General features: G+C 62.6%; 1 protein-coding gene across 6 annotated transcripts in view; it reads right to left on the bottom strand.

The window, feature by feature from the left end:
* DCTN1 (dynactin subunit 1) overlaps positions 1-23,361 on the bottom strand; it is a 44,970-nt gene that overhangs the window by 7,121 nt on the left and 14,488 nt on the right. For 2 of the 6 annotated variants that reach the window (XM_039389741.1, XM_039389742.1), the window contains exons 1-17: positions 17,728-19,375; positions 13,500-13,520; positions 10,434-10,610; positions 9,198-9,395; positions 8,328-8,532; positions 7,927-8,005; positions 7,605-7,764; positions 6,336-6,440; positions 5,920-6,111; positions 5,160-5,276; positions 4,710-4,862; positions 4,000-4,160; positions 3,422-3,590; positions 2,929-2,997; positions 2,410-2,472; positions 1,772-1,921; positions 548-709 (exon numbers count right to left, since the gene is read on the bottom strand). In XM_039389741.1, the coding sequence (XP_039245675.1) occupies positions 548-709; positions 1,772-1,921; positions 2,410-2,472; positions 2,929-2,997; positions 3,422-3,590; positions 4,000-4,160; positions 4,710-4,862; positions 5,160-5,276; positions 5,920-6,111; positions 6,336-6,440; positions 7,605-7,764; positions 7,927-8,005; positions 8,328-8,532; positions 9,198-9,395; positions 10,434-10,610; positions 13,500-13,520; positions 17,728-18,294 (2,748 nt within the window). In that variant the 5' untranslated portion in view covers positions 18,295-19,375. Of the gene's footprint in view, positions 1-547; positions 710-1,771; positions 1,922-2,409; positions 2,473-2,928; positions 2,998-3,421; positions 3,591-3,999; positions 4,161-4,709; positions 4,863-5,159; positions 5,277-5,919; positions 6,112-6,335; positions 6,441-7,604; positions 7,765-7,926; positions 8,006-8,327; positions 8,533-9,197; positions 9,396-10,433; positions 10,611-13,499; positions 13,521-17,727; positions 19,376-23,334; positions 23,356-23,361 lie in introns of those variants that run through there. The other 4 variants (XM_039389746.1, XM_039389745.1, XM_039389743.1 and 1 more) reach the window with 3 other exon arrangements.

Genomic DNA, 23,361 nt, shown 5'->3' with positions numbered 1-23,361 from the left:
TCAGCTCCCACTGCCCCCATCCCAGCTCAGCTCCCACTGCCCCCATCCCAGCTCAGCTCCCACTGCCCCCATCCCAGCTCAGCTCCCACTGCCCCCATCCCAGCTCAGCTCCCACTGCCCCCATCTCAGCTCAGCTCACAGATCCCAGCTCAGCTCACAGATCCCAGCTCAGCTCACAGATCCCAGCTCAGCTCACAGATCCCAGCTCAGCTCCCACTGCCCCATCCCAGCTCAGCTCACAGATCCCAGCTCAGCTCACAGATCCCAGCCCAGCTCCCACTGCCCCAGCCCAGCCCAGCTCCCACTGCTCCCCTGAGCTGCTGCTCAGCCTCCACAGGGCACTTGCTGCTGCCCAGTCCCTCCCCCAGCTGCAGTCTGTGGCTGTGGTGTCCCTGCCCTGCTCACACAGGCTGGAATTCCACCCCATCCCCCGGAGCCGCAGGGACAGACAGCACGGGCAGGGGCCGCACCCCCCGCCTGGCCTTTCCCAGCGGCATTCCCGGCTCGTTCCCAGCGGGCTGAGCCCCGGAGCCGCCCCCGGCCCCACCTGCTCGCTGACTTTGAAGGCCAGCTCCTCCAGGCGGGGGGCCGGCAGCCCCTCGGTCTCGGCCAGGGGCGCGATGAGCTGGGCCCCGGCTGCGGCCACCTCCTGCAGCACGGCCACCACCCAGGTGAGGTGCTTGCGGCACTCCAGCAGCGTGTCCGACACCTGCGGGGAAACGGCGTGGCAGGGAAGGGCACGGCAACAGGGAATGGGATGGCAGGGAAGGGCACGGCAACAGGGAACGGGATGGCAGGGAAGGGCACGGCAACAGGGAACGGGGTGGCAGGGAAGGGCACGGCAACAGGGAACGGGATGGCAGGGAAGGGCACGGCAACAGGGAACGGGATGGCAGGGAATGGCACAGCTCCAGGAAACGGGATGGCAGGGAAGGGCACGGCAACAGGGAACGGGATGGCAGGGAAGGGCACGGCAACAGGGAACGGGATGGCAGGGAAGGGCACGGCAACAGGGAACGGGATGGCAGGGAAGGGCACGGCTCTGGGAACACAATTCCCCCCGGGCTGGGATCCTGCCCAGCTCAGGGAATGTCACTGGGAGGGGGGAAACATCGGGATAGGGGAGAATAACTGAGGGATGGAGAGAGGCAGGTGTGAGCCCAGACCCCCAGCCCAGCTGGGAACACAAAGCCCACAGACACCATGTCCGTCTGTGTCCAGGGAACAGAGTTGGGAAGGGGCTGGAGCAGCAGGAGGGGCTGAGGGAGCTGGGGGGGCTCAGCCTGGAGAAAAGGAGGCTCAGGGGGGACCTTCTGGCTCTGCAACCCCCTGACAGGAGGGGGGATCTGGGGGGGGTCGGGCTCTGCTGCCAGGGAACAAGGGACAGGAGGAGAGGGAAAGGCCTCCAGCTGTGCCAGGGGAGGCTCAGGTTGGATACTGGGAAAATTCCTCCTGGAAAGGGCTGTGCAGCCCTGGCACAGCTGCCCAGGGCAGGGGGGAGTCCCCATCCCCGGGGGGATTTAACACCCTGTGGATGTGGCACTTGGGGACACGGTCAGGGGTGGCCTGGGCAGTGCTGGGGAATGGCTGGACTCAATGGACTAAGCGGGATTTTCCAACCTAAACCATTCCCTGATTCCGTGATCCCAGCTCAGCTCACACCATTTCCCTCTGCCCTGAGCTGCTGCTCAGCTTCCACAGGGCGTTTGCTGCTGCCCAGTCCATCCCACAGCTCCCAGTCTGTGGTGAGGGGGGTCCCTGCCCTGCTCACCTGTGTTCCAAAGCCCAGGGCCGCGGGAATTCCCGGCGCATCCGTGCCCGGCATCCGGCGACGGATCTTCTTGCAGAACTGGCGGATGTCGCTGCAGGACGTCTCCAGGTCCTTGAGCAGGATGGCCAGGTCTGCTGCCTCCTGCCCGGCCTGGGGACACAGGGGCACCTCAGAGGGACACGGGGACACACGGGGGTCTCAGAGGGACACGGGGACACACGGGGATCTCAGAGGGACATGGGGACAGAGGGACACAGGGACACACGGGGATCTCAGAGGGACACAGGGACACACGGGGGTCTCAGAGGGACACGGGGACACACGGGGATCTCAGAGGGACACAGGGACACACGGGGATCTCAGAGGGACATGGGGACAGAGGGACATGGGGACACACAGGGATCTAAGAAGGACATTGGGATAGAGAGGGACCTCAGAGGGACACGGAGGGACCTTAGAGGGGAAAGGGGAGAGGAGGAACTTCAGTCAGAGGGACACAGGAACAGAGGGACATGGGGACACAGAGGGACCTCAGAGGGGCACGGGGACACAGAGGGACCTCAGGCACAGGGACAGCAGGGAGCTGGCACACACACACACAGCCTTCCCAGCAGGTCCTACCTGGAGGAAGGTCCTACCTGGAGGAAGGCCCGGAGCCGACACACCTCCACCCCCATGCAGTCCAAGGCACTCTGGGTGAACTGTGGGCACGAGCATGGGTCAGGGAGGGCTCTGGGGCACACTGGGGCACACTGGGGCACACTGGGGCAAACTGGGGCAAACTGGGGCACACTGGGGCCCCAGGAATTCCAGGATGGCCCCTCCCACCACCCTGGGATTTTCAGGCCCAGGGAAATGGGCTGAGGCAGTCAGGCTATTTTGGTTTCACTCTGTGGGGAGCAGAACAGTGATCATTCCTTCAGGAGCTCTGGGATACACCCTGCCCCCCAGACACGAGGGTCTCCATGCTCCCCTCCCTCTTCTCATCCATCCTGTCCCCATGTCCCCCCTCCTGACCCCAGAGCCCTCATGCCACCACTGGGGAAGAGCTACTGCACTGGGAAAGGGGCAGCAGGGGCACCTCAGCTCCCAGAGGGATCCTGGGGGGCACAAAGGCAGAGACCAGGGATCAGGGAAGGGTCGGGGTCCCCTCTCACCTTGATGTGGTCAGCCAGCTGCAGGGTGCAGTCCTCAGCCTGGTCAGCCAGGTGGATGCTGTACAGGTGCTGTGGGAATGGCAGGATTGTTCCCACACGTGCAGGAGAACAACCCAACAAGAGAACCCTCAACAAACCCCAAACCTCGAGGGTTTAGCCCAGTTTTTAACTGGAAGTGACAATTTGTGCAGTGACCCCACCAGAGACCCCCCCAAAAGAGCAGGTGGTTCTTAATTCCACAGGTCAGCCAACCTGGCCTGCAGGTGAGGTACAGGAATGTGGGATGGGAGAACCACATCCCCGGGGACACGGTGCAGGGACACGGCCCCAGGGGACACAGCCCCAGTCCTGGGTGTCCTGGGTGAGGACACCCGAAGGAAAGGGCTGCCAAGGAGCCAAAGCCCAGCTGATCCATGTGCCCTGTGAGCGATGGATCCCGGGCAGGACACCCAACAGGTGAGGTGGCACCTGTCCCCGTGTCCCCCAGCCCCACCTGGTAGTACTTGATGGCTTTGGTGAGCGGCTCCACGTTGACGGTCTCGTCCAGCTGGTCCTTGTGGAGCAGCTCGATCAGGAAGTCCAGGGAGCGCTCGTGGACGCTCATCTCGGGGTACAGGGTGCCCACCTTCTTGTACACCTCCACACTGCACTTGTTGAGGGCCCTGGGGCACAGGGACAGTCAGAAAGGGGCTGGGGTGCACCTCTGGGCAGGACAGGGGAAGTGGGAGCCCCGAGGTGCTGCTGGCCTTGGGACAGAGGCACAGCCGAGCCCCGGCGGGTGCTGAGAGCTGGGCCCTTCCCGGGTCACCTCCGGGGGGACACAAGGGGGGCACAGAGAACTGACCCCTCCCAAGGCAGTAAGGGGATCCTGCTGCTTGTTTCTATTCTGGTTTGCTCCCAGAATCCCTTCCCATGTCACCTCTCGGGGGGACACAAGGAGGGTCATTGAGAAGTGACCCCTCCCAAGGCAATAAGGGGGATCCCAACTCTCTTTTCCAGCCCGGCCCCCCAAGGCCCTGCGACTCGGCTCCCAGAGGCCGTGGGGGTGGCACTGGGGGCGCAGGTACTCACTGCTCGTATTTGTGGAGCGTGGCCTGGAGCAGGCTCAGGGAGTACACGAGCCCGGCGGCGAAGCTGAGCTGCTCCCCCGCGGCCCCGCGCAGCCCCGCGCGCTCCGCGCAGCTCTCGCTCAGCTCGAACCTCTCCTGGGCCTGTTTGCTGATCAGCTCCGCCTGGGGGCACACAGGGAGAGCCCTCAGGGCACCCCGAGCTTCCCTGCTCCGTGTGCTCAGCCACGGAGCAGCCACACCCCCTCCACAGCCCCAAAAGTGACGGGTCCTGGAAAGAGTGACCCACCAGCACCACCACCCCCACGGGCAGGGCCTGCCTCCTCCCCCTCCCTTCTCCCAGACCACTTTAGAATCATGGAATCATGGAATTATTTGGGTTGGATAAAGGTCCTTAAGACCATCAAGCCCAACTGCTCCCCCAGCACCGCCAAGGCCACCGCTGACCATGTCCCCAGGTCCAAGACCATGACCAACATCCACAGGGCTGTGAATTCCCCCCAGGGATGGGGACTCCCCCCTGCCCTCAGCAGCCTCTTCCAATGCTTTACAATCCTCTCCAGGAAGGAATTTTCCCAATATCCAGCCTAAACCCCACCGGGGGGGGAACTGCAGTCTCCCATGAACTTCTGGAAGTTCTCCACCGGTAAACACTGCAAATCCCGGCTCCAGGCGGGACAGAGAGCCCGGGTGTTCCCTCCCAGCCTGCCCCACCTTGCAGATGAGGCGGGGGATGAGCAGCAGCACCAGGACGCAGTCGTGGTCCCCGCCGTGCCGCAGGAAGCTGTCGGGCATGAAGGAGGTGAGGAGGGACACGTGGCGGTTCGCCTGCTGCACTTCCATCTGCCGCAGCTCCATCTCGATGGCCTGCGGGGACACGGCGTCACCAACTGCTCTGCACCCCGGCACAGCCCAGCCCGGCTCCTCAGCAGTGCCAATCCTGCTCCTCCAGGACATGGCAAAGCCTCACTCCCCGCCTGGGATCTCGCAGTCCCACCCCTGCCACGGGCAGGGACACCTCCCACTAGCCCAGGCTGCTCCAAGCCCTGTCCAGCCTTGGACACTGCCAGGGATCCAGGGGCAGCCACGGCTCTGGGAACACCCTGGTGCCAGCACCTCAGGAGCGCGTCCCAGGGCACGGCTGCCCCCCCCAGCTCTCCCTACCTTGGCGTGGGCTTTCGTCTCCGCAAACTTGATCTTGAAGTCGAACATCTCGGGGGGCGGCTGCTGCTGCTTCTCCGCAGACGCTTCCTGCTGGCTCATGAGCTCCCGGTTCACGTCCTGGGCACAGGGAGGGGGCGGTGGGACACGGGGACACCAGCACAGAGACAGGGAACCCCACACCCCCAGCAAGCCCCCCCAAACCTCCCAGTGCCCCCTCTTGGGGGGCTCCTTCTGCAACACCCAGTGACGGGTGGGTGGGAGGCAGAGGCACCGAGTGCATTCCAGGCACTGTCCTACAGCCAAGGAATGCCCAGGCTCATTCCCTGCCTCCTTTCCCTGCCAGGAGGCCTGAAGCCAGGGCTGGGACAACCATCACCAGGAAGAATTTCTTCCCAGTATCCCATCTAAATCTCCACTTTTCCAGCAGGAAGGCATTCCATGTCCCTCCAGGCCCTTGTCCAAAGTCTCTCTCCAGCTCTCTTGGAGCCCCTGGCACTGGAAGGGGCTCCAAGGTCTCCCTGGAGAGAGAGGACAGGCTGGACACCCCCAGCTCTCCCAGCTTATCCCCACAGGAGAATGCACTGGGGGCTTTCCCAGAGAAGGTCCATGAGGAACCACTCCCAGGCCCCAGCCGTGTCCTGCCGTGCCCAGATCCCACGGGAGCAGGAGGCAGCGCCTGTCCTGCCCCAGGGACACCTTCCCTGGGGAGCTCCTGCCGGGAGGGCCCCGGGACGAGCAGGGGGGCTCCGAGGGGCAGCACCTGGAGGTGAGCCGTGAGCTCCCGGTACTTCTTGATGGTCTGCTGGTAGTCGGCCACGGTCTCCTGTGCCGCCTCCACGCGCTTCTCGGCCTCGCGCACGCGGCCCGTGGCCATGTCCAGCTGCTCCCGCAGCTCCAGCTCCGTCTCCCGCGCGTTCTCCTGCAGCTCGTCGTTCATCTCGTTCATGGCCTCCTGCGGGGAGGGCAGGGGCACACGCTCACACCCTGGGGCCCCGAGCCCGTGGGGAGCTTCCCCGGATCCCACAGCTCCGGTGCCGGGCCAGCCCCCAGCCCTCCCAGCATTCCCGCCCCCGGAGCAGCCCCGTCCCGGGGAATCCTCCTCACCAGGTCCCCAGTCCCCAGCCCTCCCAGCATTCCCACCCCCGGAGCAGCCCCGTCCCGGGGAATCCTCCTCACCAGGTCCCCGACGGTCTCACGCAGCTCCCGGACCTTCTCCTCCAGGTCCAGGTTTCTCTCCGTCAGAGTCTCCACCATCTCCTCGGCACCCAGAGCTGCATCCACCTGCAATCCAATCCCAATCCAATCCACATCCACATTCACATCCATTCCCTTGCAATCCAATCCAATCCACATCCACATTCACATCCATTCCCTTGCAATCCAATCCAAATCCACATCCCAATCCATCCACCTGCAATCCAATCCACACCCACATCCACACCCCAACCCGCCCCCCTGCCGTGACACTGGCCCTGCATGCCGATCCATCCCTCTGCAACCCAACCCAAATCCACCTCCCAATCCATCCCCCTGCCAGGACACACATCCCACTCCATCCTGGAGCTCAGCACCACAGCCAGCAGCTCCCAAATCCTGTCACAGCCGTGGGATGTAGGGAATTGGCTATAGAACACGGCTTGCCTAGGCCGTGGGAACATCTTAGATAGCGAGGTTACAGTGCCCTTGTACGTGTGAGTTAGCTGGTAAACAGGACACTGTGATTAGCAAAACAAAAAGCAACTGAGAACCACCTGTGTCAACAAAGGAAGGGAGTAAGGGATGAGATCAACATTTAAGCAGAACCAATAATGAGCTTAGTTTTTGCAATATGTATGAGCTAATTATAAAGCATATATTAAGCTGTTAGCAATGATCAATAAACGAAGCTTGCTGATTCTCATACTGAGGGTCCCTGTCTTCCCTCGTCTCTGCCAGGCTGTGGCACGTGGCTGAGGAACTCCTCGCCCCATCCTGGGCTGAGGGCAGGGCAGACAGTGCTCAGCTCCCTCCTGGGAGCAGGGAAAAGCATCCCTCAGGAGAGCAAACCCACCCAGACCAGCTGGCAGCTCCAGGAGGAAGCCCCACGTGGGAAGAGCCTTGGCTTTGGCTCCTGGAGCTGTTCCTGGCTCCTGGGCTGTGGCTCAGGGCACGAGGCTGGAATTCCAGCTCAGCTGACAGTGACCACATGGAGCAGCCCTGGGAACACGGAGCATCATCCATGCCCAGTGCTCAGGAGTCATCCCACGGCCAGGCAGAGCCCTGCACTGCCCCACTGCTGGAATATGGCTTGGAATTAGGGAATATGGGACCAGGGGTGTATCACCACGGCATCCCTTTGTGCAGCTCTCCAGGAGCTGCCCCAGCAGCTGCTCAACGCCCCAGATGGCCCCAAAGGGCCCCAAATGCCCCCAAACCTCCCTTCCCACCTCCTCCCCAAGGACTCACCTGCTCCTTCAGCTCATCCACCATCTTCTCCGCCTGCTTCACCTCCTCCTGCAGCTTCTCCCGCTGCTGCCGCAGCGACTCCAGCTCCGTGTTCTTCTTCTCCATCTGCTTCTGCAGCTTCACGTGCTCCTGCTTCTCCGAGGCCGACAGGTCCCTCATCCTGGGACAGCCACAGCTCCGTCAGGGCCCAGGCAGGGACAAGGCCCTGTTCCCTCCCCAGACACTGCCCATCAGCAGGAATTCCACGGGCTGCTCCGGGGAGGGCCTGGGGGAGCACGAGGGGCCTGGGAAGGAGCTTTGGGAAGCAGAGCTGGGCTCCCACCTGACCAGGGCCTCCTTGAGCCGGGCGTTCTGCTCCTCCAGCTGTTTGACCTGGTAGCTGGATGCTGCTCCATCAGAGCCTGCGGAGCAAGGGAAGAACCATGGGATCACAGCATCCCAGGCTGCTTTGGGTGGGAAGGGACCATAATTCCCACCCAGCGCCACCCCTGCCACAGGCAGGGGCACCTTCCACTAGACCAGGTTGCTCCAACCTGGCCTTGGACACTTACAGGGATAGGGCAGCCACAGCTGCTCTGGAAAAATGCATTCCAGGGCCTCCCCACCCTCCCAGGGAGGAATTCCTTCCCAGTATCCCACCTAGCCCTGCCCTCTGGCAGTGGGCAGCCATTCCCCCCGTCCTGTCCCTCCAGGACCTTTTCCGAAGCCCCCCTCCCGTCCCACCTTTCTCCTCGATCTCGTGCTTGAGGATCTCCAGGTCCATGGTGAGATATTCCACCTTCTCCTTGAGGGAGTCCACCTCCTGCTGCAGGGACTCGGCGCGTTCCTCGGCCATCTCCTTGTCCAGCGTGGCCATCTCGATGGCGTCGGCCGTGTCCGCCATCTCCTCCATGTACCGCTCCTTGGCCTCCAGGGCATCCTTGGCCTCCTGCGGGGCAAGCGGGTCAGGGCACCCCGGCACAGCCTGGGCACACCCCACAACGGGCCTCAGGCCGCCAGTGTCCCCTGGGGCTCTCCCAGACGAGGTCAAATCCAAGCAACACCGGCTTCTCTGGGATGAGAGGGGACGGCCCATGGGCAGCGCTCCGGGGTGTCCCACTCCCCTCCTCCCTGCTCCACCCACAGAGAGCCTGGCAGGAAAACCATCTCCAGGCGAGGATGAAGGCATGGAGAGAGGGAATACTGGAGCAGACAAATAAATCCTTAGGGAAACAAACCAGGAATCCACCCTGGAAAAGCAGGGCAGGGAGAAGGAAATGCTCCTTGGCTGCTTGGATGGAGTCCTGGGAACTGCAGGCACAGGTGCCAGGACAAGGACACCTGTCCATGGGGAGAGGGGGGGAAAGGGAGCACCTGGAGAGAGGGGAAGCACCCGAAGAGAGGGAAGAGGGGAAGCAACATCCCACCTGCCTCAGCCCAATTCCCAAATAAACCCGACGCTGATCAGGAGCAGAGGAAGTGGCCTCAGGTTGTATGAGGGGAGGTTTAGGTTGGATACGGGGAAAATTTCCTCATGGAAAGGCAATCAAGGCTGGAATTCCCCCTGGAGTCACCTCTCCCAGCGCTGCCCCTCTCCCAGGGACACTCACTGACCTTCTTGGCCTCCTTCAGGCGCTTCTGGAGGTCGGCCTGCTGCTCCTGCATTTTGCTCTTCCATTCCTGCACCTGCTCCAGCTGGATCTTGTACTTCTCCAGCTCTTTGAGCTTTGCCTTGTCCTCATTCCGTTTGATCTTCAGTGTCTCCAGCTTCTCCTCCAGGTCCCTGACCTGGGCACGGAGATTCTCCTCCTCCTGCAGCAGCAAGCCAAGAGTTAGGAAAGGAGCAGGGACATCCCTTGGACGGGGTTCTGGGGACATTCCTGGAACCCCGTGGAACCTGGCCTGACTTTTGGCATCAAGTCTGGGGCAGTTTAAGAGAGGGACAAGGGCCCGGAGTGCCAGGACAAGGGGGAATGGCTTCCCACTGCCAGAGGGCAGGGCTAGATGGGATATTGGGAAGGAGTTCCTCCCTGGGAGGGTGGGGAGGCCCTGGAATGGATTCTTCCAGAGCAGCTGTGGCTGCCCCATCCCTGGCAGTGATGCCTCTGGCTCCCCCTGAGATGACCCTGCACTCTCCTCTAGCGCCTGCTCAATCCCACTGCAGCATCCAGGTCACTCCCAGGTGATCTGCCCCCAGGGAAAACTGATCCAGGTCCTTTTCCAGCAGCTCAGCTCCGGGCAGGGAAAGGCTGAGCCAGCACAGCAGGACCCAGGGGAAGGGCTGCAGGGATGAGGGGATGTGACCCTGCTCCCTGGCAGCAGCTTCGTGGATAAAGCTTCAACTCCCAAAGGTAGTGACTGCAAGGAACAGGTCTTGGAAAAACCCTACAACATGGGAAACCCCCCAGACTCCCCCTCTGGTGCTTCCCCAGCCCTGGAACCTCCGATGCCAGTGGCACCACCAATAAAACCATTTCTGCCCCCAGGTACAGAAACCAGTTCCCAGAGAGCTCAGGGAACTGGGGACATGGGTGGGAATGTCCCCTCTTCCCACCCCCTGGTGCCTTCTCCAGCCCCCTCCCCTCCGTACCCAACCCCAGAACCAGCTCCTTGTCCTCTCCCACTATTCCCTCCCTACCCTCGTGCCCCAAATCTCTCCCAAGCCCTAATTAATTAATTAATCAATCCAGGATAGAAGTGATGAAGAACGACTTTAAAGACCAAGGCAGGAATAACTCTGCTGATGTAACCATTGGAAACCCCCAAGTTTGGGAAATACTGGAGCTGTCTGGGTGGGCTTTGCACCCCCAGGCAGGAGGGAGAGCCCTGGGCTCACCTGGCACGACTCACCTTGGTGGGCGAGGGCACGGGGGGTGCCCCCGGGGAGGGCAGGCCGGGCGTGGGGATCACGGGGGCCACCAGCGGGGTCTGGGCGGGGGTCCCGGGCTCGCTGCTGCTCATCTCCCCCCCCGAGGCCGAGGCTGAGCCCGAGGGCCCGGCCCCGCCGGCCGTGGGGGTGCGGGTGGGCTGGAACACAGCACAGGGAGGGTCAGGCACCCCCAGGGAGGGAACACAGCACAGGGAGGGTCAGGCACCCCCAGGGAGGGAACACAGCACAGGGAGGGTCAGGTACCCCCGGGGAGGGAACACAGCACAGGGAGGGTCAGGTACCCCCAGGGAGGGAACACAGCACAGGGAGGGTCAGGCACCCCCAGGGAGGGAACACAGCACAGGGAGGGTCAGGTACCCCCAGGGAGGGAACACAGCACAGGGAGGGTCAGGCACCCCCAGGGAGGGATCCCGCAGCTCTCACCGCCCCCGGCACCTCCCCGGGGCTGCTCCAGGGGGTGCCCAGACACCCCTTTGCAGGGGACAGGGGGGACACCCAGCCCTGCCTGTGCCACTCGTGACCCCCGGGAAGGGGGGACCCCACACTGCTCCAGAGGAGCCGGGCTCGGCCACAATTCATGGATAATCCTCTGGGGAAGGGAAGCTCCCAGCCCAGCTGTGGCTGCCCCTGCCCTGGATGTGCCCAAGGCCACGTTGGACAGGGCTTGGAGCAACCTGGTCCCAGTGCCACCATGGCAGGGGGTGGCACTGGATGACCCCCAAGGTCCCTCCCAAGCCACACCATTCCAGGATTCCTTGATTAAAAGTCCCAGCTCCAGAGGGTGAGACAGCAAAAACTCAGAGCTCACCAAGACAGGAACCCAGTTTTAAGGAAACAAAGGTAAAACAAACAAGGAGTAAGTTCCCACAGTCCAGGGCCTGGAGCTGCTTCATTAGTGCTTAAGAGGCTGTTAATTAATCACTGGGACCCAGCACCAAGGCTGAACCCAGGAATGGGAAAAGGGGAGCTGGTGCCCAAGGGAAGCACCGGGTGCCCCCAGGCCCTGCTGGTCTCCTCACAGACCCTGTTTCTGGAGCACTCACCTCTGGCTGTGTAAATTAAATTTCCTGACTTTATTTTACTCCTGGAAATTGGATTTGTCGAGGTTTCAGCAGGTGTGTCGTTCCACCCGTGGCTGGGCAGGGACACAGCCGGGCAGGAGCAGCACCCGCCCTCTGCCCTTATTTTTCCCAAAATAGAGGCAAATCGGCATTAAATCGACTGCAGCGGGTCCAGAGCCCCTTGGACATGCCCAGCCTGCCCTCCTGGGGTGATCCTGGCTCTCCCAGGGATGGAGAACAGGAATCAGCTCAGCAGCACCGGGCCCCACGTGCCTCCTCCCAGACACAAACCAGGGATGTTTGTGTTCCCGGTGCTTTAGGGACCACAAACCCCTCACAGAGGGCAGGGAGAGGTGGGATACTGGGAAGAGGCTCCTCCCTGTGAGGGTGGTGAGGCACTGGAATGGATTTTCCAGAGAAGCTGTGGCTGCCCCATCCCTGGGAGTGTCCAAGGCCAGGTTGGACAGGGCTTGGAGCAACCTGGGATAGTGGAAGGTGTCCTTGGGTGGAACTGGATGGGCTTTGGGTCCCTTCCAAACCAACCCACTCCATCCCAACTCCTAACTCCATCTAACCCCTGCCAGTGCTGGTGTGAGGCCAAAGGATCAGGAGGTCCCACAGGACATCCCATCAGAGCTCCACCCAGCACAGAGACCAGGAACAAGAGCCACTCAAAGCGAGGGAATGGGACGGGATCCCAGTGCCCCAGGGCTGATGGGATCAGCCAGGAGCAGCCAGGGAGGATGGAGCCCTTCCTGCAGCCTCCCCCAGCACAGGGGAGACAGAATATTCTCCATTTCCAAACCCAAACTCCACTGTTACAGAGCTTTTTGAGGATTTCTCTCCACGTTTCCTCTCCTCCAGCCACGAGCCCCTTCCCAAGGTGAATCCTGCTGGTCCCGAGCACAGGCTGGAACCACACAGCCCTGCAGGACACCTCGGGCTCTTCCCTCTCTCCTCTGACAGGAAAGGTTCAAGATCCCACTGAAAAACACCCCACACAGGGTGGGACAGTCAGGGATTAGCGACCCCCGCAGGGACCCCCCAGCAGAGACCCCCCAGCAGAGACCCCCCAGCAGAGCCTGGGCACTGCCACGCGGATTCCACGCTCCGCTCCCCCAGCCGAGCTCTCCCACGGCCATTTCTCCCAGGGAAGGGATCCCCAGGGATCTGGACCCGCTCCAGAGGAGCCCAGCAGGAGCCCAGCACTGCCAGGAGCCCCTCTGGGCTCTGTGTAACCAGGTGGAAGGACAATGGGGACCAATGGCAGGACTGGCACCCCATGGGCCACGTTTGGGGTGGGGTCAGCACCCCATGGGCCACGTTTGGGGTGGGGTCAGCACCCCATGGGCCACGTTTGGGGTGGGGTCAGCACCCCATGGGCCACGTTTGGGGTGGGGTCAGCACCCCATGGGCCACGTTTGGGGTGGGGTCAGCACCCCATGGGCCAGGTTTGGGGTGGGGTCAGCACCCCATGGGCCGTGTTTGGGGTGGGGTTGGCACCCCCATGAGCTGTGTTTGGGGTGGGGTTGGCACCCCCATGAGCTGTGTTTGGGTGGGACTGGCACCCAATGGGCTGTGTTTGTGTGGAGTTGGCACCCCACAAGCTGTGTTTGGGGTGGGACTGGTACCCCATGAGCTGTGTTTGGGTGGGGTTGGCACCCCATGAGCTGTGTTTGGGTGGGGTTGGCACCCCACAAGCTGTGTTTCAGTGGGGTTGGCACCCCATGAGCTGTGTTTCAGTGGGGTTGGCACCCCATGAGCTGTGTTTGGGTGGGGTTGGCACCCCGGAGCTGTGTTTCAGTGGGGTTGGCACCCCATGAGCTGTGTTTCAGTGGGGTTGGCACCCCACGAGCTGTGTTTCAGTGGGGTTGGCACCCCACGAGCTGTGTTTCAGTGGGGTTGGCACCCCGGAGCTGTCAGTGCCCGGTGCCCCCCACGCTCGGTGCCCCCCCGGCTGCTCACCTTGGGCCGGCGGGTGCTGGTCTGGAGGGCAGCGGGAGCGGAAGCAGAGAGGACAGACAGTCACAGGACAGAGGAGCAGAGAGCAGCCGGAGCACAGAACAGCCGGCGGCGGCAGAGCAGGAGAGGAGACAAAACACAGCACGGCCTCGTTAGTGCCCGGCATCGTTAGTGCCCGGCGGCACCAGCTGAGCCCGGCATCGTTAGTGAGCTGGCAGCAGGTGGGAGCTCGTTAACACACCCCCAAGGCCATCGGGGGGGGGACCTGCAGGCACAGCTGCCATGGGACCCCCGGCACAGCTCCTGTGGAACCCCCAGCACAGATCCCGTGGACCTCCTGGCACAGCTCCCGTGGGACCCCCTGGCACAGATCCCGTGGGGTCCCCTGGCACAGATCCCGTGGGACCCCCAGCACAGATCCTGTGGGACCCCCTGGCACAGCTCCTGTGGGACCCCCTGGCACAGCTCCTGTGGGACCCCCTGGCACAGCTCCTGTGGGACCCCCTGGCACAGCTCCCGTGGGACCCCCTGGCACAGATCCCGTGGGACCCCCTGGCACAGCTCTCGTGGGACCCCCTGGCACAGATCCCGTGGGACCCCCTGGCACAGATCCCGTGGGGTCCCCTGGCACAGCTCCCGTGGGACCAGGGGAGCCCAGAGCCAGAGCAGCCCCTGCTCCCCCCCAGCCCGGCCCTGTTCTCCCCCTCCAGCCCCATGTGGGGACAGAGCTGGGGACAGGGAGGACTGTCTGAACCCCGACCCCAGGGACACCCCGGGGCACATCCACCTTTATTTCCAAGGAATCTATATCTGCAGAGGCACAGCCTGGTCCAGGCTGGCAGGGCACTCCAGGCTCCATGGGCACAGGGGGTTTGACCCCCCACACCTTTCCCAGATGCCCCCGGAGCAGAAGGCTGAAGGGATTCATTTTAGACAGGATTATTCCCTCCCCTCATCCCTCTGTTTTCCAAAGGGCCTGGAGCCCCCAGGGCTCTGCACTCTTTAACCATAAATCCCAGGGACATCACAGAGCTGCTCCCACACTTCCAACTTTTCCATCCATGGCTGGAATTAAACCATCCACGCCTTTGGAGCAGGACCCCCCCCTCCATGCACCCACACATGCAGCAGTGCCCAGCAGCAGCTCAGAGGGGGGGAGGCCATGGGGAGACAAATATTAAATGAATGAGTATTTTTCCCATTACAAACAATCCCTAACTGATGGCAAAGAGGGAGTGGCGAGGCTGGTCCGGGGGGCAGCGGATGGGCAGGAGCCCCCAGCGTGGCCAGAGGGAACATCTGTCCAGAGGCAGCTTTGGAGTACGTGTCAAACCTTCCACATTGTCCTTCATTTCTGATTCCATGACCTAATCCCAGCTGGGAATAACCAGGAACAGAACAGATGGATAATGGTGCTGCCACACGATCCCAGCCCGGGATGCAGCCGGGACAGGGGGCACAGGGAGCCCCTCAGGGATCAATATCCAACACAGCCGTGCCCCCCTGAGGCCCAGGACACCTCGGAACTGGATTTTCTTTCTTCAGAATAAACCTGGATGTGTTTTCACTTCCAAATGTCCTCTGGCATTCCTTCAGCTAATCTCTTCTCCGCTCACTTCCAGCCTTTTCCCAAAGGCTGCACTCCACGGGACACCCATTTCAATCCCAAGGGAGACATTCCCATCTTCCACAGCATCTGTGTGGCCAAATCTGCCAGGAAAATGGAATGACGACAGTGCAAACTCCAACCCCTCAGGGCTGGCTCAGGAAGCCCTTCAGGAGCACTCTGGCACCTTCCCGAAGTCCGACTGAGCACTGATTACATGGAGCAGCAACAAAAATCTGGGAAACCCTTGGAAAACTGAAAACCACTTGGGGATTGCACCCCTGGAGATGCCCCTGCTCCCTGCCACACACGCTGGGCACGGTGCTCCCGGTGCCCTCCCTGTGCTGTTGGCACGGGAGCCCCCGCAGTGGGGCAGGGCTGGGGGTCCCACACCCACCTCAGAGTCCCTGGACACGGGGAAGTGTCACCAGAGATCACTGAGCCCTGTCTGGGCCATGGGATGGGGGACAATGAGGGGGGGACACCCAGCCTTTTCCTGGGGACACTGAGTCCTGTCCTGGGGGACACCAAGCCCTGTCTGGGCCATGGGATGGGGGGACTCCAACTCAAACCCCACCTCAAACCACACCGAACCCTAAAGCCAGGGAGAAACCTCCTGGTAACTATCCCTAAACCCATGTGGAAGGACAGGGAGTAATCCTGCTCTGGGCCTCCTCCGGGGCTTTGGTCCCCTCCACGTGCAGACCACCAAAAGCTGAAGCTCTGAGAGCCCCGGGATCCTTGGAGAGGGGGCAGAGGGAAGCTCTGGGATGCTCCAGCTGCTCTCTCCATCAGGGCTGGCCTCCTCTCCGTGCTGGCTGTCCCTGTCCATCTGTCCGTCCCCATGGCACGGCTGGCACCAGCAGTCACCCCTGGGCTCTGGGAAGCCCTTGGCAGGACGGTGACCGGGGTGGAACGTGGATTCTCTGGATTACGGCGTCGTGCTGGGAGCAGATGCTCCAAGCACACCTGCCCCCTGGATCCGGGATGCTCCCAGCACCCCTCTGGGAACGCTGTTCCGCTCAGGGCTCGGGGCTCTGCTGTGTAATGCTGCTGCAGCAATATGTGATGCCATTAGAAAACCTCCGATCCCTGGGGAGCGCCGGGGGCTCCAAGATGGACTTGGCTCCTGGCAGCAGCAACTCTGGAAACATCCTCCTGGAAATCCTCCTGGATAGCACAGACTGCCTGTGGCAGGGCTGGCATCGCCCGCTGAACGTGGGGTGCGGGTCCCGCAGGTCCCTCCCGGCTTTGTTCTGCTCCAAGGGTGGGAATCCTGATCCAGGCGGGAACACCGAGCGCCGGGTGGGTGAGCAGGTCTGTGTGAATGTCACCTTCCAGCAGGACAGGGAGGAGCCACTGAACACTCCTCCTGGACGAGGTTTGAGGGTTCCTGATGTGGAAAAGCTCAGCTTCCCAGACCGCAGCTGCTGCTGCCAAGGATTCCCCGGATTTCCAGGAGGGTTCCTGCAGCAGCTCCAGAGCAGGGCAGCCAGTGCTGGAGGTGATGCCTGGGAACTGACCCTCTGCAGGCCCACGCTGCCCACCCGAGCAGGCAGGATGCCATCCCACTCACCTCCCGGGAATTTTGGACCAGCCCTCTCCAGACACAACCTGCAGCAGGACGAGCCCCTCAAGGTGTGGCTACCTGGGCTATTCCCGGGAATTCTGCATTTCAAACAACCACCCGGCCCACGCCCAGTCTCACAGGTGTGATCCCGTGTGCAGGGGGAGGAACAACGGGAAAAGCAGGATGAAATCCAGGTGTGGTGCTGAGCACCGGCAGCCCCTGCTCCCGCTCTGCCGGGGAGGAGGGAAACAGCATCCCTAAAACTTTCCATTTGGAAGCGGATTAGCAGGGACACGTGACCAGGTGTGTCGGTGTCTGAGCTCGTGCAGGTGTAAACCAGGAGCATTTACTGCCAGGTACAGGCACAGCCAGCCCAGCTCGGGTCTGTTCCCCGGCATCAGCCAGAAATTCCCAGGATTTCTCTTTAAGCTGAGCAGTGTCATCCTGGTTACGCTAAAAATAAACACACAGGCCATGCCCGCGCTGTCACCTGCGGGAACGGCAGCCTGGCAGGGACCCGGGCACCGCCGGCCCCCGGGAATGCCGGGGGCTGATCCCGGCGCCAGGAAAACGGGAGTGTGGACATGCAGCTTCCCCGGGGTGGGCACCTGGAAGCAGGGATGGCATCGGCACCCCCGGGGCAGTGGGGATGGCATCGGCAGCAGGGACAGGGATGGCACCGGAGGCAGGGACAGGGCCGGGAACGGCCCCGGCGGAGCCGCAGAGCCGCTGCATCCGCCGCGGGCACGGCCGGAGACTCGGCGAGGGGACCCGGGAGCTCGGGAGGCAAAGCCAGCCATGACCCGCTGCTGCTGCTGCTGCTCCCCCACCGCCCCCCCGAGCCCGTCACGCTCCCAATTACAGCCCGGCAGCATCAACGCGGGGAAAACGGGGAAAAAGGGGAGGAGGCGAGTCGGGAGCGGGGATGCGATGCCGGGGATGCGATGCCGGGGATGCGATGCCGGAGGACGCGGTGCCGGGGGATGCGGGGCCGGGGGATGCGGGGCCGGAGGATGCGGGGCCGGGGGAGCGGGGGCTGCGGGCACGGACCGTACCTTGCGGGTGGCCGGGGCCTGTCTCATCGCGGCGGAGGAGCGGCCGGAGCGGGAGCAGCCGGAGCAGCGGGTCAGCGCGGCCGGACACGGCAAATGGCCGCGGCCGCCGCCGGGTCCTGCGGGGGGCTCGGGAGGGGGCCGGGGGGGTCGGCAGGGCTCGGCGGGGGCTCGGCGGGGGCTCAGGGGGTCCAGCGCAGCCCCCCGGCCGCGGCCGCTCGTCCCCGCTCGGCGGTGGCTCCAACCACCGCCCCGGTGGCTCGTGACATCACCGCGGAGGGGCCGCGCCGGCGGGCGCCGCTCGAGCCGCGGATGGCGATGGGATGAGCGGGATGGCGAGCGAGGATGGGCACGGCGGTGCCGCTCCCGGGAAGGGGGTCTGCAGCGGCTCAGCACCCCCGGCACGGCCGGCGGGTCCAGACGGCTCCGGGGCCGACCCGCCCCCGCCGGGACCGCCGGGCACAGCCCCGGGCACGGACAGATGGACACACGGGCGGAACTGAGCCTGACGGACGGACAGATGGACACACGGACAGCTGCAGGGCCGCGTCCATCCTGCCGCGCTCCCATCCAGCGCCTCCTGCCAACACGGGGGGATTCCCAGGAGCTCAGGGCACCCCTGCACGGCTGAGGGTGTGCAGAGACCACCACGGCCTCGGAGACCCCCTGCCCTGAGCATCTCTGCCCTGAGGATCCCTGCCCTAAAGATCCCAGCCCTAAAGATCCCAGCCCTGAGGATCCCTGCCCTAAAGATCCCAGCCCTGAGGATCCCAGCCCTAAAGATCCCAGCCCTAAAGATCCCAGCCCTAAAGATCCCAGCCCTGAGGATCCCTGCCCTAAAGATCCCAGCCCTAAAGATCCCAGCCCTGAGGATCCCAGCCCTAAAGATCCCAGCCCTGAGGATCCCAGCCCTAAAGATCCCAGCCCTAAAGATCCCAGCCCTGAGGATCCCAGCCCTAAAGATCCCAGCCCTAAAGATCCCAGCCCTGAGGATCCCTGCCCTAAAGATCCCAGCCCTGAGGATCCCAGCCCTAAAGATCCCAGCCCTAAAGATCCCAGCCCTGAGGATCCCAGCCCTAAAGATCCCCTGCCCCAAGGAGCCACCGTGGAGAGCGCTGGGCACCCGGCACATCAGCCAGCCGCCGTGTCCCCAAGCCTCACTGCCATGTCCCCAAGCCTCACTGCTCTGCCAGGCCCACACCCCAAATTCCTGCCTGGCACCTGCAGCACCACCGTCCCCCTCCAGCAGCACCTGCACACCTGACCCTCCACGCACAGAGGGAATTTCACCTCCTGCAATCCCAGACCCTCGGCACAATCCTTCCCACATCCTGGAAAAAGCCTTTAAAGGCCCCTGTCTCCAGCAGGCTGGCATTCCCTGGAGGCAGCCCCACAGTTTGCCATGACATGGGGACACCCGGTGCCCAACTGATCTGTGGTGGGGTCTGATTCCTGAATAACCTCTGGATCAGGGAATCAAGCAGCTCTGGGAGCTGGCACAGATGCCTGGAAGAGTCCAAGGCCAGGCTGGACAGGGCGTGGAGCAACCTGCTAAGTGGAAGGTGTTCCTGGCCACGGCAGGGAGTTGGAATCAGTGGGATTTACAATCCCTTCCAACCCAAACCATTCCAGGATTCTGGAGCCCCTCTGCTCTGGAGCCAGGCTGGGAGAGCTGGGGGGTTCCCCTGGACAAGAGAAGGCTCCAGGGAGAGCTGAGAGCCCCTGGCAGGGCCTGAGGGGGCTCCAGGAGAGCTGGAGAGGGACTGGGGACAAGGCAGGGAGGGACAGCACACAGGGAATGGCTTCCCACTGCCAGAGGGCAGGGATAGATGGGATATTGGGAGGGAATTCCTGGCTGGGAGGGTGGGCAGGCCCTGGCACAGGTTGGGCAGAGAAGCTGTGGCTGCCCCTGGATCCCTGGAAGTGTCCAAGGCCAGGTTGGATGGGGCTTGGAGCAACCTGGTCTAGTGGAAGGTGTTCCCAAACCACAGGGAAAAGGAACCACTTACTGGGCTTTTCCAGACAAAAGCACCCTGGCTCCGTGGCCGTAAGCCTGAGTGATCCAAGGGCCGTGTCCATCCCTGGGGGAGCCACGTGCAGGCTCACCCGGATTTAACCTTAAGATAATTAAGGATATTAGAGCTGCTCTAATGAACCAGCTCCTCTCCTCACACACAGCTCCACTCCCTAAATCCAGACTATATAAGCCCTTCCCACATCCAGGATCCAGTACATGCTGCAGCAGTGAGGAAATGCAATTTACCATCGGGAGAACACTGTAGGATGCTTTGGGCTGCCCCTGAAACCCCTCAGGGACACGTAAGGGAGGTTATTGATCCTAAATCCACGAGAAGGGAGAAGCAGCTTTTGGCATCATTGCAGCTGAGAGGATTCCTGGCTCTTGGGGGGGTTGGAGAGGAGCTGACAGGGTTAACTCCAGCTCTTTTCCATGGAGCCCCCAGCTCGTGGTGCCAGGTGCTGCTCAGCTCCCCACTCCAAAGGGTCACGGGCCCTTCCCTCAATTAACACCAAAATAATCCCCTCGGATCTCACCCCCAGCTCCCCTGGGGACACAGAGGGCTGCCATGGGGATGTCACCCGGCCCAAGGAACAGCAGCTCCCGGGTTCATCCAGGCCCTGCCATCGGAGGGTTCGGGCAGCTGGGATGGGGCGGCTTTGGGAGCTGATCGGATTAGTCCTTCCCTTAAAGGATTAACAGGGCTTGGGGTGGCCCATCTGCATTAAACAGACCAGCTGGGACCTGCTCCGGGCTGGAACGGGCCATCTGCTCCCGCCTGGAGACCTGGATAACACCGGGATAATGACCTGGCCACCGACCTGGCCACCGGCTGGTCACCCCGGGACGGGACCAGAGCGGGACCAGAGTGGGACCAGAGCGGGATCAGAGCGGGATCAGGTGCCCAGCAGAGAGGGAGATCCAGCACACACTGCTGGGAATCCAGCCCTGGCACACGGAATGCCGGTGGGAGGGTGACAGGAACAGGGATGTCACCGGGGCAGGACAAACCTGACCCACAGAGGGGAAAGCCCAGGGATCAAACTGGCTGCAGGGGACAGTGACCTGAGGGGACAGGACTGGAGCCACCCCCAGGGTGACAGCACTGGGCACGTGCCACGTGTGGATGTGGCACTTGGGGACATGGTCAGTGGGGAATGGTTGGACTTGGTGGGCTCAGGGGGCTTTTCCAACCTAAATATTCCGTGATTCCAGAGTGTGTCAGAGCCTGGGAGCCCACCCTGACACGCCCTGAGCGAGGCAGGAGCCATGGACCAGCCTTTCCCTGCATTCCTGGGAGTCTCCCCATTCCCAGCCCTGCTCTGGCACACACAGGGTGACCCAGGACCCACCACGGCCCTGCCACCTCCACATCCCTGAGAGGTGGCATCTGTGACCCAGTGTCACCCAGCCCTGCAGCGGGAGAAGGGATCAGCCTGTCACTCACATCTCAGGTCACACAGGCATGAAGCACTCACAACCCATTTCATCCCAAAAACTAGCCAGGAAACACCCTCTTCCTGCTCTTTAAACAGACTCTGGGGTCCCTCTGGGGTCCCTTTGGGATCCCTTTGGGGTCCTTCCCAACCAGACCGGCCCAGGACAGAGGCCAGCACCTCCCAGGGACAGCCTGGGCCACCAGCTCCTGCCTGGAGACACTGCTCCAAGAACAAGGACATCCCAACACGGTGTCACAGCCAAGGGACAGGACCCCCAGTGTCCTGCAGCCCCCGCCGTGCCCCTGGAGCTGCCCCCCTGCTCCAAGCCCTGGGAACAGCACAGCCCAAAGGCCATCATGACCTCAGGGGCCCCTCTGCCCCGGCCCCAGCCGCCCCCAGCAGCCCCGAACCCATGGAGAGCAGGGAGGGAGCACGGCGGGGCAGTGGGGCCCATCTGGCACCCCAGGGCTGCAGCTCCGGGGACGATTAGAGTCTATATTTGATAATCCCCGGAACGAGGATTTACCCGCTAATTACGCTCGTTATCCGCTGCCCCCGGCTGGAACCGCCCTGCTGGGGAGGGGCTGCTGGAGGGGGGCGGGTCACGGGGTCACCGACGGCCAAAAATGTTCAATTCCGAGGGGGCAGCAGAGCCTGGCACTGGGCTGTCCCTCGGTGGGGTCGGCCCTGTGTGAGCTGCCAGGACTGGGCTCAGGCCAGTGACAGTGACAGCCCCAGATCCCCAGGACAGGTACAGATCCATGATCCCCAGGACAGGTACAGATCCATGATCCCCAGGACAGGTACAGATCCATGATCCTCAGGACAGTGACAGATCCATGATCCCCAGGACAGTGACAGTCACAGATCCCCAGGGCAGTGACAGATCCATGATCCTCAGGACAGTGACAGTCAGAGATCCCCAGGGCAGTGACAGTCAGAGATCCCCAGGGCAGTGACAGTCACACCCCCATGATCCTAATCCCTCCCCCAGCCCCAGCTCTGAGCAGACGGCAGGGACACAGCAGGGACACACGGCAGCTGCAAACCCACCAGGGCAGGACAGGAGGGGAAGAACCCAGCATTCCAAATGGGAATTTCGTGCCATGGAGAGCCCCGACAGCCAGGCACCCCTTGGAGCTGGCAGAACTGGCATGAGGGGACCCACATGCCCCTGGAGCCTTGGGACATGCAGAGACCTGGACCTGGGGGGACACGAGGAGGGGACACCTGGGGCAGGTGCTCCTGGCCCACTCCAGAGCTCTCTGCACCTTCACCGAGGGCTTCCACACTGCTCCTCACCTCTGGATTTCCCATGGACAAACAGGGCTGTTTGCACCGTTCCTTCCCCCAGAGATCGACACGGAAGCGGCCGGAAAGGAAAGCTGGGCCAAAGGGACACCCAGGGCTCCAGGTACCATCTCCCTCCCCTCCTCCCTCCCTCCCAGTGCTCATGCCGGGTCCTTTCCACGTCTGCAGTGCTCACCTTGGCAAGATTCCCTTGGGGAAAAAATATTCCCCAAAGACCCTGCAGGGAATAGTGATTTGGTGTCCCTGCCCACAGCAGGGCATGAAAAGAGATGGGCTTTAACATCCCTCCCAACCCAAACCATTCCAGGATTCTTTGCCAAGACCTTTGGAGTTCTGGCTCATCCTGGTACAAAATATTTTTGGCTTCACTAATTGTCCCAAACCAGCTGGTTTTGGGTGTCCCCAGAGGAGCCAGAGCCCAGGGACAGGATGGGACAGCCCTGAGAAGGTGCCACTTGTCCCCGAGTCACCAGAGGGTTTTACAAAAATATCTACAAGGGAACAGCCTCAGCTTGTGCCAGGGGAGGTTCAGGTTGGATACCGAGAAAATTCCTTCATGGGAAGGGTTGTAAAGCACTGGAAGAGGGGCAGCCCCCAGCCCCGGGGGATTTAACAGCCCTGCAGAGGTGGCACTCGGGGACACGGTCAGCGGTGGCCTGGGCAGTACCGGGGGAGCTCGGGGGTCTCCGAGGCCTCTCCCACCCCACCATTCCATGATGCCCTGTGGATGTGGGAGCGCATGCAGGGAGCAGCCATGCAGGGCTGGGATGGCCGGGCTGGCGGGGGAGGATGGCGATGGCCCCACATGCCCCACACCCGGGGGTCACCCGGGTCACACAGCACCTTCTTGGGCTTCGCTCCGCGCTGCGT

This window comes from Pipra filicauda, unplaced genomic scaffold (genome assembly GCF_003945595.2).
Source record: "Pipra filicauda isolate LSUMZ 115617 unplaced genomic scaffold, ASM394559v2 scaffold763_size104425_pilon, whole genome shotgun sequence".
Taxonomy (NCBI): domain Eukaryota; kingdom Metazoa; phylum Chordata; class Aves; order Passeriformes; family Pipridae; genus Pipra; species Pipra filicauda.
This window is presented reverse-complemented; position numbering and strand designations above follow the sequence as displayed.